Source organism: Leopardus geoffroyi, chromosome A1, assembly GCF_018350155.1.
Source record: "Leopardus geoffroyi isolate Oge1 chromosome A1, O.geoffroyi_Oge1_pat1.0, whole genome shotgun sequence".
Classification (NCBI taxonomy): Eukaryota; Metazoa; Chordata; class Mammalia; order Carnivora; family Felidae; genus Leopardus; species Leopardus geoffroyi.
In genome coordinates, this window is record NC_059326.1 from 136,937,865 (window position 1) to 136,956,216 (window position 18,352).

General features: G+C 40.3%; 2 protein-coding genes across 11 annotated transcripts in view; one reads left to right on the forward strand and one right to left on the reverse strand.

Annotated features, from left to right (window-relative positions):
- The window catches only part of MRPS27 (mitochondrial ribosomal protein S27), a 90,425-nt gene extending 82,300 nt beyond the window's left edge, over positions 1 to 8,125 (reverse strand). Inside the window, exons 1-2 of one of the 2 annotated variants that reach the window (XM_045446677.1) lie at positions 8,014 to 8,125; positions 3,288 to 3,365 (exon numbers count right to left, since the gene is read on the reverse strand). In XM_045446677.1, the coding sequence (XP_045302633.1) occupies positions 3,288 to 3,365; positions 8,014 to 8,086 (151 nt within the window). In that variant the 5' untranslated portion in view covers positions 8,087 to 8,125. The remainder of the gene's footprint in view (positions 1 to 3,287; positions 3,366 to 8,013) is intronic. The other variant, XM_045446686.1, reaches the window with a different exon arrangement.
- A 41-nt stretch (positions 8,126 to 8,166) lies between these two features.
- Positions 8,167 to 18,352, forward strand: part of PTCD2 (pentatricopeptide repeat domain 2) — a 120,456-nt gene continuing 110,270 nt past the window's right edge. For 3 of the 9 annotated variants that reach the window (XM_045446736.1, XM_045446751.1, XM_045446726.1), the window contains exons 1-4: positions 8,168 to 8,315; positions 9,296 to 9,388; positions 12,766 to 12,895; positions 16,885 to 17,002. In XM_045446736.1, the coding sequence (XP_045302692.1) occupies positions 8,204 to 8,315; positions 9,296 to 9,388; positions 12,766 to 12,895; positions 16,885 to 17,002 (453 nt within the window). In that variant the 5' untranslated portion in view covers positions 8,168 to 8,203. Of the gene's footprint in view, positions 8,316 to 9,295; positions 9,389 to 12,765; positions 12,896 to 16,884; positions 17,003 to 18,352 lie in introns of those variants that run through there. The other 6 variants (XR_006703586.1, XM_045446741.1, XM_045446707.1 and 3 more) reach the window with 4 other exon arrangements.

Genomic DNA, 18,352 nt, shown 5'->3' on the forward strand with positions numbered 1-18,352 from the left:
GCAAATAGCTTCTGCTTATTCAGGAATCTATGACCAAGGTTCCATAATTTTGTCCCCTCATACACAGGGCTTACTACATCCTATACCAAGGCACCAAATACAATTGTCTTTTCTAAATTTCCCTTCGTACCTAGGAAAGTGTTAATAGCTGAATAGCTTTCCTGGCATATCATAACAACCTTGCAATATAATTCATGGAGTCCATGTTGGTTTCATCATTGGAATGGTTGTTCCCAAAAAGAGCACTATTGGCCCCAGATGGCATAAATGCCCATTTTCTAAAGAAATATGGGGGTATTTTTTTTGACTCTCACAATGACTCCAGGGAGTAGTGAGTGATCAGCAGACAAGAAAATTAGATAACCTGCAACACAGAGACTGTACAACACATTAAAACACTGTCCCTGTTGGGGGCCAGAGTTTTCAGTACAGAAGGCTGATACAAATATGGACTAGAGGAAGGCAAGGAAGAACCCTCCGGGTATGAACTGGAATTGGAGGTTTTAGCATGAATTAATTATTTGTAATGTATGTACATGTAAGTTTATATGCATGTATGTGCATGTGTTTATGTGTATACGTACCTTTATTTTTCTTAGCTCTATCTACTGAATAGACCAAGAAGCAAAAATTCCATAGTAGCAAAAGGACAAGTAGTGCACAGATCTTGGTTTCTAACACCATTCCTTATTAAAAGGAAGCAGGACTCCTCGGAGAAATAATTGATTCCAGGGACAGAGCAGGAAAATACAGGATGGAACATTGGGACTCAGGTTGAAAGGGCTTCTACCAGCCAACTCTGAAACAATTTGACCACTAAAATAACAAGGATGGTAATGAATCATTAAAAGTAAAAAAGGAATCCACAACCCACAAGACCATACTGATAATAAACAGAGAAAGAAAGAAATGGGAGAAAAGGGAGGGCTCCTGCTTACATTAGAATACTGAGTACTAATCACGAAATGTGGAGGTATTAATAGAATTGGAAAACCATTGTTTTGCAAACATTATATTAAAGATTGATTCAGACAAGAAGCTGAATGGATACTAAATCTTAGGGGGAGACTCTTGATAAGCAGCAGGACACTGGCAGTATATTAAAGTATCTCCCCACAAATTGCCCATCAGTCACAAGGGAGATAAACAGTAACTCTACAGTGGGAAGATCAGACACATTTGACTGGATGATCAAAGTTGACCTCAGCAGTGAGGGCAGAGGGACATCAGGTGTCTCCAGATGAGAAGCCGTCCTGAAAAGGACACAATATCCCTGACGATATTCTGGCCGGGGAGCCTTTTGAATCTAATTATGAAGAAATATAAAACAAACCCCAAAAGAAGAATATTCTATTAAAAAAAGGGACTCGCTTCTTAAGAAACGTCGGGTAGTCTACACCAAAGCAGTCAGTTTAAAGGCAATAGTATATGCCACAAACTCCCAAATGGGTAAAAAAAAAAAAAAAAAAAAAAAGTGTGACTGTAGATAAATGAGAAAGCAAAACAAAAGGGTCAAAATGATGACACCTGGTGAATCTAGGCAGAGACTATAGATGCTTTTTGTATTACTCTTACAATTTTTTGTAAGTTTAAAATTTGCAAATAAAAAGTTAAAATATTTGCCCCACATACCATGGCATATAGGACATGGCAGACAATTACACGATTAAAAAAAAGGCAACCTATTGATAATTAACAACTCCATTTTACATATAAGCGCAAAGTACTTTTGGGGGCGTAATTTGAAAATAAGCTGAATTTTTTCATAGATGCAACTACCATGTAAACTGAAGAAAGCAGTTTGCTTTGTTCAGAACTTTACCAAGAGTTGTTCACCATTTTGTGAATAAATCTGTGTCGCTCATGATAATGCTGCTCCTGGTATTGGAGTTTGCCAGTATACCACATCTGTATCCATTTGCACTTCTATCTGATTTCTACATTTCAGTGCAAGTACATAGTGGCTCACCTTCAGATTCTCCACAGCTCTGCCTTGGTTAGTCCCTGTCTATACACCCATTCCAGGACACAGAAACCAACTCTGCTCTTGCAATAACAACATCAGGGGAGAAAATGAGTTATTTGCAACCCCTACCTCTTTCCTAAGCTAGCCACTGCACACAGCTACAAAACAGTGTCTCCCCCAGACCCCTGTTATGAGAAGAATCCATAAACAGAGGGGGACTTTATTCTTTAACATAAGCCCAAAAAAGCAGACAAAGAAATCTGAGTGAGAAGATTAGATCAGCACTGGAACTGACAAAATATTAAATCAATCCCACAAAACTATCACCAATTGTCTGACTTTATTATTTTTTTTTAAGTTTATTGATTTATTTTGAGACATAGCAAGCAGGAGAGGGGCGGAGAGGGAGAGAGAGAATCCCAAGCACAGGGCTCAATGCCACAAACCATGAGGTCATGAACTAAGCTGAAATCAAGAGTCGGGTGCTTGACTGACTGAGCCACCCAGGTGCCCCCTCCCTTTTTTAATTGTCTGACTTTATTAATGTTCTGTTGATGTTATGCATAATATATATTACATACATGAAGTATTTGCATTTCTACAAAGTGCTCATATGGTCAGTGATTTTCTCCAGGCCTTGTTATTTTAGAAAAGAAAGGCTGCTATCTGTGTAATATGACCTAAAGAATAGGGAAAGGGAAATAAATAAAATAGAAAAGAGTCAGAAACAACTCTGAAGACCACAAGAAATAACAATAAAAAAGGATGAAAATATAAAAAATATTTTTCTCTGCAGATAATGTAAAACAGAGACAAGCTGCATGGTAACTAATTATATGACAAAAGTGGGCAAAAAACAAGAAAGAGTCATTTACATAATTTAGGGACACTAATCATCAAGGCAAAAATTAAAAAGAAATTTGCAGGATAGCAAAAATGATTTTGCCATGTGTGAAGTTACAGTCTTTTTTTTTTTTTTTTTCAACGTTTATTTATTTTTGGGACAGAGAGAGACAGAGCATGAACGGGGGAGGGTCAGAGAGAGAGGGAGGCACAGAATCGGAAACAGGCTCCAGGCTCCGAGCCATCAGCCCAGAGCCCGACGCGGGGCTCGAACTCACGGACCGCGAGATCGTGACCTGGCTGAAGTCGGACGCTTAACCGACTGCGCCACCCAGGCGCCCCCAGTCTAATTCTTTTTAAGACTTAAAATGTGCTTATCTGAATGGGATCATAAGAGCATCATTTCATAAATATATGAACATGATGGTAAATACAGAGTGATTGACTTGACATATATAACAGCCTAATAGGTACCTACCAAGGTGACAATGTTCTTTTTCTCTTGCTTCCCATTTGTGGCTGTCCACATATGCTGCAGAAAGGAGGCATCTTTTACCTGAGGAAAAAGTCAATTATCAACAGGTGTGGTTTCACAACAGGTTCAGTTTATATGTCTTATTAAAGATATCTTTGTCCTATTTTCAATGTACTAGATTATGTAAAGATTCTTGTACGATACTCTAACCAATATTGCCCAGTTCATAATTCAGTACATGACAACATGCGTTCAACATCTGCCAAGTAGAAGATGCAGAAAAAACTGACAATGTCTACAATAAGGTTATGGGTAAGAATGCTAGTAATTTTGTTCCTGTAAGTTTAGGACTGGAAGCCACTTGTTCCCCCTAAATTATAGCATAGGTGAACCCTAGAACTCCTTAGAACCCAAATACTTGCTGAACTATTGCTTAACTCACAAATTGAATGCTTTATAATCGTTAGTCCTAAAAACATTTCCATCTGACTTGGATCAGCACATTTACCCTAACTTCACCTAAAGCAGAGTATCCTGCCCAGTAACCTAGCACCCTAGTTATAAGAAAAACCTAACAAGCCAGATTTGAGGTAACTCACTAGAGGGCACAGCTGCATTCAGGGCACCTGGCGCAATGACTGGCATATGGCAATGCCCAATAGACAGGAGTTCAAGGAATGAATGAGAAAGAATGAGCATAAACTTAAACAAAACTAGAAGCTTTTATGTTTCAAAGGACACCATTAAGAAAGTGAAAGGACAGGGTTGCCTGGGTGGCTCAGTTGGTTGGGTGTCCAACTTTGGCTCAAGTCATGATATCACGGTTCATGGATCCGAGCCCCGCGTCAGGCTCTGTGCTGACAGTGCGGAGCCTGGAGCCTGTTTCAGATTCTGTGTCTCCTCTCCCTCTCTCTCCGCCCCTCCCCTACTCGTTCTTGCTCTCTCTCTCTCAAAAATAAACATTCAAAAAAAATTTTTTTTTAAACCAGGAAGGTCTCTCCTTTCTGTCAGAAACAGGAACAGCCCTTCTCGATGTGAGCAAGAGCTAAGGATAGGACTGTTAAGCTATACACTTAAGGATACCAGTGACTTATTGTCTACTTACTATAATTTCTTATTCTCTATTTTTTTTTCTAGAATATGCTTCATTCTAGCATAAAAAATCACTCCCCCCCCCCATTCTGGAGTCAGAAAAGACAATTATCTAGGTCAATGAGGAATTTCGAATTGGGAGATGAGACAAAAAGTACGGGTGGTCAGAGTGGGGAAAGGTAGAGGAGTTCAAGAATGCCCTTTGTGTGCAGTTGTTCAAGGGCATCACATGAACTGAAAACAAAAAAACAAATAAGGACTAGTAAATCTACAAAAGGTAAGCTGAGCAACCTTTATATATATGAACTATTTAATGTTTGCTTTTTAAGAAAGTAACCAGTAATCACTTTCCATCTCCATTGAGTGTAGAACAAAAGGATAAGGGTATAAGGATGAAGAATTTAAATTTAGCAAATAGAAAACTTTCCTAGACCAATAGAAACAAATAATAAATGTAGAAATGTGTGGCCAAATTTGGTAGGCAGAATCATGTGCCTCCAAAAGATGTCCATGTCTTACTCTCCCAAACCTACGAATATGTTAGGGTAATAGCTAAGGGGGATTAAGGTTACAGATAGAATTAAGATCACAAATCATCTGATCTTAAAATGAGGCAACTATATCGGCTTATCCAGGTGTGCCCAGTGTAATCACAAGGTCTTTAAAAGTGGTAAAGACAGATACCGAGATGAATGAAGGATGGAGTGATGTAAAGACGTGACTTGCTCTTACTCGTGTTAAATGTATTTGAAAAAGGGGAGCATCAGCCAAGGATTTCAGGTGGTTTCATGAAGAGGGACAAGACCTGGAAACAGATTGTCCCCTACAGAATTTGCAAGGAACCTGTCCCTTTCAACACCCTGATTTCAACATAGCAAGACCCTCTGTCAGACTTGTGACCCACAGAACTGTAATAGTTGTATTGTTTTATACCACCTTATTTGTAGTAATTTGTTAAAACTACAATAGGAAATCAGTGCACCTTAAAACAAACATTCTTTAAAGAATGTTTCTGTAAGCCTTTTAAAGACAGTAGGAGCCTCACAGGTTTAGGTTTAGGTGTCTGAGTCTGTAAATTCCGCTCTGAAGAGGCCACCCAGCAGTATTTACAAACCTTTCTTGAACTTAATTATCCTTCAGCCAGTTAGCTTTGGTGGCAACCATATTCTCTAAAATAACTATCCACTATAAGAAGTAATTTCTCCGTTTAATCCTAAAAAGGTACCTCCAAGGACCAGAATCTCAACGTTTAGTGCAAAGTGATTGGCTGTATCTATATTCTTAGTCATTTTGTAGTTACTTTGGCCTTTAGACCAATGTCTCCAAACATGTTTACCATCCAAAGAAAAGCAGTGTGACTTTCGATACAGATAGCCTTTTAGAGTCACAAAATCCTAAGTTGGAATCCTTGGCTTGCTAAGAAATGGTATGAAATGGGGGCAAGTTGCACAAGCTGAGCTCTTTTCATGATACAAAAGACAGCGCCTACCTTGATCAGTTTAAATGAGGGCACATTATGTGTTTAATGTTCACTATGTAGTAGGTACCCAGTAAATTTCTTTTCTCTACCCTATTCATGTGTTATTTATTTTTAAAATACTTTTTTTTTTTTAAAGCTTATTTATGTGGGGGCAGGGGCAGATGGACAGAGAGAGAGGGAGAATCCCAAGCAGGCTCTGCAGAGTCAGTACAGAGCCCAATATGTGGCTCGATGTCACGGTTTGTGAGATCACATCCCCAAGCCAAAACCAAGATTCAGATGTTTAACTGAGCCACTCAGGTACTCCCCTCTTCAGGTATTTAAATCACTTTTCTAATCTGTACTAAGTATATTTTTTTCCTCTCTTACCCTGTAATGGCTCAAAATATTTTGATGACTTAATAGTCAAGCTCCTTATCAGCATTTTCAAATCCTGAATGGGTTATAATGCACTATCTTAGGTACTTTTTTATTTCAAGTTTTTATTTAAATTCTTAGTTAACATATAGAGTAAAATTGGTTTCAGGTGTAGAATTTAGTGATCACTTAAAACACCCAGTGTTCATCAAAAGTACCCTCCTTGATACCCATCACCCATTTAGCGCATCTGCACTCGCCTCCCTCCATGAACCCGGTTTGTTCTCTCTAGTTAAGAGTCTCTTACAGTTTGCTTCCCTCTTTTTTTTTTCCCTTCCCCTATGCTGATATGTTTTTTTTGTATCTTAAATTGCACACAGGAGTAAAATCACATAGTATGTCTTTCCTGACTGAAGTTCCTACATAATTCTATCACTTGCCTTATAGTTTCCAGTTACTCGTTTCAAGACTCCTTTCTTCTATGGTCTAACCTAGTGCTTATTCAATAGAACTTCCTATAATGATGGAAATGTTCTGAGCTATACAACTGTAACCACCAAGCATAGGTCCCTACTAAACATTTAAAAAATATGTGACTAAAATTGAATTTAATCTCAATAGCCACAAGTAGCTAGTAGCTACCAATGGAAGAACACAGGTGTAAATTACACGTTCACCAGTTTAAGAACAAATGCTAACTGAAAATTCTCGTAAGTCACCCTTACCTAATTTCCATTCCCTTATCAGAATGATTGCCCCAAACACAATGCAACCATGATGGTCTCCCTGATAAGCAATTCAAGGTCTTGTTTACATTGAAAAGCATTTAGTAACCACCATAATTAAACATGCTAGCAAATAGGTACAGCAGCTAATTCTCAATGAGATGCCAGGTACTGTACATACTTTACTTAACATGTGGCACTAAACACTTTCACCTGCCAGGTCAACCAATTAATTCTCAGAAAACCTGGTGGCTATCAATGAGGTTTCATGCCCATAGTTAATGGCTGTTGCTAAACAAGTGTGAACAACAGTGTATGTGCTGGTTTTTAACAGGAGTTAGAGGAGGTATGTTGGAAACATCAACTGTGATTACTGCATTTTAGTCATTTAATCATACTGTTAAGAATACAGTATAAAATTGCATAAGACATAAAAAAGTGTTAATGGACTGTGATGGGTAAGGGAGGAGTCAAAACTTAAACACAAATTTTCAACTGCTTGGTATCATGTCCCTAATCCCTGACTTGTTCAAAGGTCCAAGGTACTTCAGAAGTACCTATTGTCTCTACACATGGAAAACTGTGGCATAGAAATGTCATTCAAAAGTTGTGCCCCAGATCATTAAGTAATGCGAAATTAGTACTGAAATACTTATCCCATGTGGAAACGAAAAGTCTGGTCAAGTGTGAGGTGGTGAGGTTTTCGACGCCCCTCCAAGAACACTTAAGCGGGGAGGAAAAGTTCTAGCTCTGGGGTGGGCACATTTGGGCTCTTCATGGTCAGTGAAGAGACGACCACCCTAACACAAACCCTGCAAATCACAGGTAAAAGCCCTCATGCCATGACTTCCTCTACTCTTCGCACTTTTGGACTGGCAGGCACTATTCTAGGGAAGCATACATGTCGGGGGCCTTACCTCCCCCTTCTGTGCTACCCAAGGCTCCAAACAGTTTCTCTAGCAACTAGAACCCAGAAGCCTTTCCTGTCCTGATGAAAACCCACAGCTCCCTTTACTTAAGGAAGAGTGTTCAGGTGCCTAATGAAGTAGCCCACAAAAGGAAAGCAGCCACAAACCTGCCAGGGAGATTGGAGGCAGAGGCACTCTCCGCGCCAGAAGAAACCAGCGCCTCGCTATGGGGGCTGCCATCTTGGAGCATACCAAGAGGAAGAACGCCCAGGGGTTGAGGGAAAGGAAGGGGTGGGGTCACAGGCTGATGCCCCGCCCCCTTCCCCGGCGCGCGTAGTTGTTGCGGCCCAGGATAACATGGCTGCCGCAGTTCGGCGGCTGAGTCACGTTTTGCTGTTTACGCTGCAGAGTTCCGTGTCTCCCGGGGTGGGAGGCTCAGGCTCCACATGCTGCCGCTGCCCTCTCGGAGGTATCCGCGGACTTCTGATCGTGAAGGAGGGGAGGAATGGGAAAGAAGGGAGATTGACACCTTAGCAGGCATCGCTTTGGGGGAAAATAAAAGCGCCTGCCTCAGTCGCTCACTGGCCTGGAGGAGCCTATGCTCTTGTGCCCTTTGGTTGCGCGCGTGTGCAGCACTGGCCCTTCGGTGTCGTCGAAGCCCCTTTGCTGGGAACCAGAGGACAGCCAGGCTGGGGTCTTGACCTGGGGGCTACAGTAGTCCTTCAGATGGGGCGACGCTGTTGTCTGGAAATCCCACTCCCCCTTGGGTGTACTGTTCTGCAAAGTTTGGGAGTTGAGGTCTTAGACTGAGTTTGGTGTCCCAATTGGAGAGCTAACAGTCTAAAAGACCTTGAGCAGGTGTCTTCGTTTGTAAGATTGTCCATTAATAGCTTTACGGGAATGATTAAATTTCATTATGCTGGTGAGTGATAATAAAATATTTGACACTTAGTGTCAGCTATTACTCTGCATTTTAAGTATATTCCTTTTCTCTTGAAACCACCCAATGAGAGAGGTACCATTCTTTTCTTGGTTTACAAAGATGGAAACAGCAAGGCCAATTAACCCAAGGTCAGAGGAATCTGGTAGAGGAGGGATTTGCCCTCAGGCAGCGCAACAGTATATTCCTACTGTAACCACTTCTCTGGACTGCCTTCTCATAAATAGACAACACTTTTTTAATAAAAAAATTTTTAATGTTTTGTTTATTTTTGAGAGAGAGCACACGCAAGGGAAGGGCAGAGAGAGAGGGGGAGAGAGGATCCGAAGAAGGCTCTGTACTGACAGCCGTGAGCCTGATGTGGGGCTCTAACTGTGAGATCATAACCGGAGTCGAAGTCGGAGGCTTAACTAAGCCACCAGGTGCCCCAGAGACAATCAACCTCTATTCATGTTCTTCACTAACTATAAAAGAATTAAAATGATTTTGCTTTTTTCTTTTATTTGTAGCTAAAAGATATCTACTTACAGATAATGTTGTGAAATTAAAAGAATTTCAGCATAAGAAGGTGGTTATTGCAAATCATCTTCCTGGTACTAAAGGTAATTGAATCTATTTTGTTGGTTCTTTCATCGATGTGTCATTAAGTTTTTTTTTTTTGTTTTGTTTTGTTTTTGTCTTTAACCGTTTGGTCTCCTCTAATGACCTTATGTCCGAGAAGAGATTGACATAGTTTATTCTTGATTTCCTAGTCTACTCTTAAACGTACTTTTCATCTCACTTTCTGCTACTACAGAGCCTACAGCTCTCCTCTTGTCACTTTTTCCAGGATCCCAGAGAAATACTAAAACTCGTGTTGGAACGAGTTCCCTCAGATCCCTGCCACCTAAACTAAGGGTCAAGGATAAGCAGCAACTGGGAGTTTCCTTGAGATGCCCAACTTAAAGCCCAGACTATTAATATGCACAGTAAGGTCTGAGAAGAACTGCTCAAGATGACTGGCTTTAACATTTTTTAATACACCTCTGAGTAAAAAGTACATTTTGCATAGCATCCCCACTGTACACATACATATCTATACACAAATGAAACAGTGAAACAAAACCATCTTGTGGGATGCATTTTCATATTTTTCTACTCTGCGAAAAAGTCAGTAGGGTAAAACATTTTTTTTAATTAGCAAAATATTGGTCATTTTGGAACCCAGGTGATGGGCACATGAGAGGGCATTATACTGTTCTCTTTCTGTTTTGGGGTTTGTTTGAAAATTTTTATTACAAAAAGCTGAAAACACACTACTATCCTAGTTCTTATTCCTGTCAGCATCTGAGAACTCTTGTTGAATTCATTCCCTCTCTCCACATTTTTTCTGGTACTTGAAATTCCTTGATAAGCATAGCAAGACTTCCCTTTGTTAATAACAGTTTAGTTTGTTCCTACTAAATTTCTCAGATCTCCTTCCTCTCACTGTCATATGTTTATGGGTACGTAATAAACCCTGCTTCTAGCCCTCCAGAAATCAGTTTTTCCTCACCACTTTTCTATTCATATACATTATACCACCTATGGAATGAGTAGATAAGCCTTCAGAGTGAGGGAGAATATGTTAATCTCCAGCGGACATTTTACTTCTGATTTTCCTCAGCCTGGATTTTACTTCAGTCTTCTTTTTACTCATCACTTTTGGAGCTTTGTGAAGTTGGCAGTTAGGGCCTCATGTCATTTTTTAGTTACATCCAATTGTTGTAGTGTTTCTAAAGCTGTCACAATTGAGCATATGTTCTGAAAGGCAGTTAATGTAATGAGTGCTAATCTACTCCATGGTCAGATTGATATTTATAAAAATCCTGTTAACATTTCTTCATTATAAGAACCGACAGTGGTCCTCTGTCCTATACCATATTGTGTACATTCCCCCCCCCACACACACACACAGCCACCCACGCACTGCCACCAGCTTCCCAGCTCCTCCATAATGGGCCCCTTACCCTTTATGGAGTCCAGTATGATTTCCTGTTAATGTAATCACAGTTCTTCCCTCACCACCTTCCCCTGTGCCCAGTTCTATGCTATTGTTCATGCTGATTCTTATACCAAGAATGATCCCCTCTCCTGAGTTTCTCCAACCCTATCCAACCACTTCCTTTCTGGTACCTTTCCACATCTGCCAAACCTGGTCTATTTCTGCCACCCTGATTTCTTTCTATTTATATAGTTGGTCACCTGTCACTCCCTCAGTCATTGTTTTCAAAAAAAAATTTTTTAATGTTTATTATTTTTGAGTGAGAGAGACAGATTGCGAGCAAGGGGAGAGGCAGAGAAGGAGACACAGAATCCATAGCAGGCTCCAGGCTCAGAGCTGTCAGCACAGAGCCTGAAGCGGAGCTTGAACTCACAAACCGTGAGATCATAACCTGAGCAGAAGTAGGACGCTTAACTGACTGAGCCACTCATGTGCCCCTCAGTCATTGTTTTCAGATAGCTTTGCGTAACTGTGTCATGTTTTTTCAAATAGATTAAGTTCTTTCAGGACGGGAACCCTGCCTTAGCCTTCCTTGTGTTGCTCACAAACACTTAAATCTTGATTATTTGTTTGAAAGTGCAAATTATACTGTTGAAATTTTGGATTCTTAAGGCTTATTGCAAAGTGTAAGTCATCCCATTAGAATTATTTAGATTAGAAATTGTTTAGAAACAGTTAATAGTATAAATTCTCTTAAATCTAATAAGTGATGGAATGAAAATGAGAACAAAAAATGATTTGCCCTGTGCTAAATGCTTAACGTACATTATGTCAGGATACCCCATGAGGTAGCTCTCACGATTCTCACTTTACACGTGGAATCAAGTCTAACAGACAAGGGTCTCCCCATAGAATGCAAGTAGCAGAGCCTAGCTTATAGTCCAGGCCTCTCCACCTCTAAAACCTTTAACCATGACCTGGCTCTGCAAATAAAGATTGGATGGTCCACAGTATTAACTTAAACCAGGTGGGCCTTCTTTTCTTTAAATTGAGAACAGTGTCTGCCTCAGCTTCCCAGTCTTGTGTTTTAATACATACTGTGCCATTCCTTTAAGCAGCCTTCCTTCAAAGCTCTGGGCCTTGGAGCAAAACCCGTAGAGTTTTCTTGGCAGCTCCTGATACTGAGAACAGCTCTGCCTTCTAGAAAGCAGATGCTTCTTTGGTGCTGGGCTTGCATCTCACCCCACATTCTGCTGAGAATCTGATCCCTTCCTAATGCCAAGAAGCAGTGTTTCCTTTTGGTGTTTGACTGTCTCCACAATTGATCAGATACAAGTCGGGACAGAGATAAGTATAAGCATTTTGAAATGAGTCTGTTACCAAGAGTGTTTGCTGCTGTTGAGAGGATGGGTTTTTTTTGCCCTGTGTGCATTATGTAGTACTGTGTCATGCTGTCTAATAACTGAGTAGGGAGAGCAAGAGAAATGAAAGGTAGAGTTGAACCAAGTGCAAGAGACTTGAAATATTGCTAAATCATGTGGGTCAACCACTGGGGCAAACCCATCTTTAGTACACATTTTCCTTTCAGTTTTCCTACTAGATACCCTGCCAATTGTTGGTTTAGATGTCTTGGTTGAATTTTTTTTTTTTTTTTTTTCCTAATGGGTCACCTGTCGATAGTTTTTTGGACTAAGCCGCTGGGACATAGTTCTTAAAACTTTAGTGTGCAGAAGGGTCACCCAGGTAGTCAAAATTGCATATTCCTGTGTTCTTACCCTCAAAGATTGTATGTTAGAAAGTTTTGAGTGGGCCCCCATCCTGTGCTCCTGTAGCACAGATGGTTTGCTTCATAGACCTTCTGTGATACTGCTCTTAAGGACACTAGTCAGTGATGGGAGCCCCTCTCAGTGCCTCTTTGCAGTGTGCCAGAATCCAGCTTCCCCTTCTCCCTGAGGTCAGACTCCTGACAGTCCCAGTCAGCCTGAGTGATGGCCACCACACTATGCTTTCTTCCAGCAACCTACCTGAGAAACATGAAAGAGAAATTGGCCCAGAATAAGCTCATCTTGAAGGACGAGTTGAAAACCTTCCTTCATTTGTGTGACACCCGGGATGATGTGGAACTGGCTAAAAATGTCATTTACAGGTGAGGCATTTCTGTACAATTCTGCCAGGTTTGGTTTCTTCTTTCTTTTTCCTGAAGAATCTCATCCATTTAACATGGATTCAGCTGGCAACTATACATTGATGACTTTCAAATCTCTTGTCCACATGCCTGCCCCCAGCTCCAGACATTTATGTTCACTTAGCAATCGCTTCCTGGATTCCTTCTATATGCCAGGTACTAAGGATAGAAAACCAGAATTCATGTCCTAAGAAATCACCAGCCTGATGAAGTCCACTTACATATCCCCTAGGTCTTCACATACAACTCACACAAATTGCTTCTCTTTCCTATTTTCTGTCGTACTGACCCCTCAGGATGGATAACTGGGAGCCTCTTTCCTCTAACCTTACTTGCTCTCCTCCCTGACAGGATGAGAAATCCTACTGCTTCCACTTCCCTGGTATCTCTCATCTCTGGCCTTCCTCTCTCTGTCCTCATTACCAGTGTCTTAGTTCAGGCCTTGTCATCTCTCACTTGGACCACTTCATGGACTCCTCGATCATCTGTCTCCTCCAGGCGAATGTCTCTTTCTCTGATCCATTGTCATTTTCCCACGTCAGAGGAATTCCCGTGTAATCATAGTCTGCTGTTAGGAAACCTAGCAAAGGTTTCACTTACTCGGGAAGTGTATGAACCGAAATCAACAGGCTTTGTTTCTAAAATTAAATTCATGGCTTTTTTTTTTTTTTTTTTTTTTACCATCCTTGAAAGATAGGTTTCTACACGTGGACCTGCATTTATAATGTAGAGAGAGTAGTATAAGTGTGTTCATATGTAGAATACTGGAAGAGTATGTACAAAAAGTTAATTGTAGTTCTCTGGGAGTTATACATATTTTTTGGTTTAAATATGTATTGTTTTTAGTCTCTCAAACTTGTCTACAGTGGGCATTATTAATTTTATATGAAAAATTAATGTTATCTTTAAAAGGAAAAAACATAAAATTACACACAATCCATTGAAAGTTTGAAAAACACCAAAAAAGTAGAAGAAATACATCACAGATTCTGCTATTTCTGTTGTCTCTTGTTGCGCACCAGAACATGATAACTGTTTTTTTTTCTGTTATCTATTATTATCTATTATCTATAATTTCTGTGGGTCAGGAATTGAGGCCTGCTAGTTCTGTATTGGTGTCTGCTAAAGTCACTTGCTCCCTCTATGGTCAGCTGCTGGCTGGTCTGAGCTGGAAGGTCCAAGAGGCTTTACTTGTATTTCTGATGCCTGAGTCCACGTGACCCCTCTCTCCTTGGAGTGTCTCGTCATTCATGAGTCTAGCCTGGGCTGCACTAGCACCCTGCACAAGTGGAAGCTGCCGGCCTCGTAAAGCTGCCTGGAACTGGCACAGCTTCACTTCTGTCACATTGTCTTGGTCAAGGCAAGTTACCTGGCACTCCCACACTCAGCAGGGAGGAGCAACAGTTCCGCCTCCGGATGGATCAACCACTGTTGATATTTGATACATTTTGTCACTGTTTTTTTTTTTAAACTTTTTTTCACTGTTTATTTTTGAGGGGGGGCAGGCAGAGCATAAGTCGGGGAGGGGCAGAGAGAAAGAGAGACAGAATCTGAAGTAGGCTCCAGGCTCTGAGCTGTCAGCACAGAGCCTGATGCAGAGCTCGAATCCACAAACCACAAGATCATGACCTGAGTCGAGGCTGGATACTTAGCTGACTGAGCCACCAGACATCCCCATTTTCTCACTAATTTTTTACGTGCAAAGATTGTATGGTTTTGATAGGGTTTATTTATACTTTCCTAATAATTACTGTATATATAATGATAGCATTTTCTACTTAGTATTACAGCATAATTTTTTTGTTAATATACCTTAGGAGTTATATTTTAATGACTTTATAATATTCCATTGTATGTCAGGTACCCCTCTTGTTGAATGTCTGATCTTTGATATTTTCATCAGTATGAATAATGCCGTGATGAGCAACTCTATGCATAAAACATACTCTTTCTGTTTTGGAGATGATCAGAGAATATGAACATTTTAAAATTTGTTGATACAAATGCCAGATTATTTTCCAAAAGAGTTATGCTAATTTACATTTGCATGGTATTAGGAATCCTAATACTATCTCAGTTTCACAAAGATGAATCATATTAGACCCTCTGGCTTGTTTTATTGTCAGTTTTTACTACCCAAATCTAAATCATTGCTAATAACTCTGCCCAGTTGCTGACTCTTCCCTCTACTGGTGGACAGCTGGAAAAGTGGGAAAATGGGCAGGTCCATGGCCTAACCAACCTGTTCTCTGTCTTGCTGACACAGGCACCCCACTACTGGGGAGGAAGAGTAATGAGCTAGAACATAAGCTCTTTATGGAGTCAAAAGTGAGGAGCAACTTAATCCCCCCCATAGTCTTGACCACATGCTGGTGTGTGGTTTATTAGGGGTATTTTAGATTCTTTGATTTGAACGTTTCTTGTCAAGAAGAGGTAATACTTTATCTTTGTGAATTTCTAGCGCTTTTATTAGTGTAAATGTTCTCTAAATTGGGAAAACTTTTGTTTTTGCATTATTTTATTTTTAATCTGGCACAAATTTTTCATGACACTATTTTTGGAATGTATTGATTTTTAAAGATCTTTTCCACAGCATGCCTTATATTTTATAAGAGCTGACACAAATGGCAGATTTTCCGTGTGCTAGTAGGCATGTCATCTTAATTAATCGTTACAGAAACTTTGAGTTGAACTTTTATCTCCATTTACAGATGAAGAAACTGAGGCATGGAATGGTTAACTTATTTGCTCCTGGTTATACAGTTAATAAGTAAAAGAACTGGGATTTGAACTGTCAGCTTGGAATCAGAATCTAAAAATCCTTAGTCACGTACTATATTGCCTTTAAATAACCTAATTCTTTCCCCCCCAGTATTATTGAGGTATGACTGACAACTAAAACTCATGTATATTTAAGGTGTACAACTGATATAATTTAACTCATAACTTGTAATGAAGCACTGTATTTTATAATTACTATAATTTGACTACGAAGTGTATCTTTGAAAGTACATATCATCATTCTATTTGGCATTATGTATGTTTGGGATACACTATCCATGATGTTACTGTGACTGTCCTCCGTGATTTCGGCAGAAGGCTAAAAAGCGTTCTGGTTTTAAAGTCAGAGCTATTCCCCGTGGTATGTGTGATTTATTCACATAATGAGTCTTAGTAAAATCTGGTTTACAAGTAATCTTGCAATACTTATTTTGTCACCAGATTGTCTTCTTGGTGTCTAAAACAGAAAGAGTTGGTTATTGAAAGCAAATTTATGCTAGCAATTTTTAGTTCTGCATCCTAACTGGTGGACCGACTACTTGTCGAAACCTCAAGGCACGTATAAGATGTCACTGTCTGAAATTAGCGTTTTGCTAAAACTAAACTTCAAAACAGCATTTAATTTGTTTAGCTAGGTGATGGTAGATCACATATGCCTTTTCCCGAGCAGAGGAAAACAGCGATGGGTCTAAACTGTAAAGTACATCTGTAGGTTGTCTGTCACCCTCTATGGAGAAGTCACATTTGTGGAGGACAGAGCATTACTTCACTCCTTTGATTCGTTCCTCTCTAGATGGGGTCCGTACAAAGACACAGTGCCATTCTCTCGAGTTTGCTGTGCGAGAGCCCTGTTGTTCCCTGACCTTTGCTAGCACTCATCCTAGCAGTTTGTTGATATATTGAGAAGATAATTACAATGTACGTTTTTCCATTCTTTGACTTCATGTGGTTATGTGGGCCTCTCACAAACCCTTTCTGTTTAAATGTCTGACATACTTCACTCCAGAATTCCTCTGATTGTCCTCGTTTCTGCACTTTTCTCCCTCCGGACTGTGAGAGTACCTCGTTCTTTATTGTGTCCCCAGCATCTAGCAGAGTACATGCCACAGTCGGTCTGTCCTTTTCCCTGCATCTCACTATTTGACTCACTGAATCATTTTCATTACCAGGTACCATACAGAGAACAGAAATGTCACTTTGGGAGAGTATAAATTTGGACCACTTTTCATGAGGTTGTGCTACGAGTTGGATCTTGAGGAATCTGCATTGGAACTCATCAAAGACCAGGTTATTGTCTCCCGATTACTGTCCCTGTCAGTGTGATTTCCTTGTGCTGAGCCTTGGGTGTTTTTAGTGATGTTAGGGAAGGCATCTCTCTTACATTATTCCTGGCTTAGATTTTTCAGATCAAGTTTCCTAAGCTGAAGGAATGAGCTCTTACCTGTATTTTAAGGTTTCCTTGGAGTCCATTGCTATGAAGAAGTCTTGCTCTTTTCAGACAGAGGTGTAGGACAGGTGTGGGAGAGATGTATGGACAAATTATAAGGGGTCTACCTTCCTTGGTTGTGACATGGGACTAACCTCTCAGAGAAGCTTTTAGCGGGGGATTGTTTAAGACAGGCAGCCATTTTAAGATTGCCTTTCCTGTTACCCACCTGTGATTCTCCTTTCTTTTTATATTATTTACTTCTTGTTGATGGCCACCTTGTATAGTGCTTTTCTGGTTTTCAGAATACCTTCACATCTTCTGATTTTCTTTTCTTAAAGACAAAAATAATGATAATTATTTCTGTAATTATTTATTGAACATATACTGTGTCCTCAGCACTGTGCTTAAGCACTATACCTGCTTGATTTATTTTGCACAGACCGTGGTGAGGTGGATACTGTCATTCTATCCATTTTACTGATGAGGAAACTGGCACTTAGACACATGGTAAATTCATACATGGTCAGAAACATTTATTTTGGGGCCAGGGCTGGCCACCTGGGACCCTTTTGTATTTTTAGGAACCCTCTACTAAATTGTGTTTCTGTCTTGTACTCTTCGTATAAAGTGTTTTTTCTTTTCTTTTCTTTTTTTTTTTTTTTTTTGTTTAATGTTTGTTTATTTTTTGAGAGAGAGAGAGATAGAGCACGAGTGGGGGAGGGGCAGAAAGAAAGGGAGACACAGAATCCGAAGCAGGCTCCAGGCTCCAGGCTCCAAGCTGTCAGCACAGAGCCCGATGCGGGGTTCGAACTCACAAGCTGTGAGATCATGACCCGAGCCTAAGTCAGATACTTAACTGACTGAGCCACCCAGGCACCCCTAAAGTGTTCTTTCCATGGTAGAGCTGTGAACTCTTGACTTTCCCCTCTTTTAAGGACACCCATTGTTTAGAAAGAGGATCATACTGTATTAGTAACCAGTGAAAAGGGGGTTTTACAACAATGAGGATTGGTTTGAACCTATATTTTTCCTAAAAGAAAAATATACATATTTATATTTTAGTATATATCTATTAAAAATCTGCAAGGATCTCGGGGCCCCTGGGTGGCGCAGTCGGTTAAGCGTCCGACTTCAGCCAGGTCACGATCTCGCGGTCCGTGAGTTCGAGCCCCGCGTCGGGCTCTGGGCTGATGGCTCAGAGCCTGGAG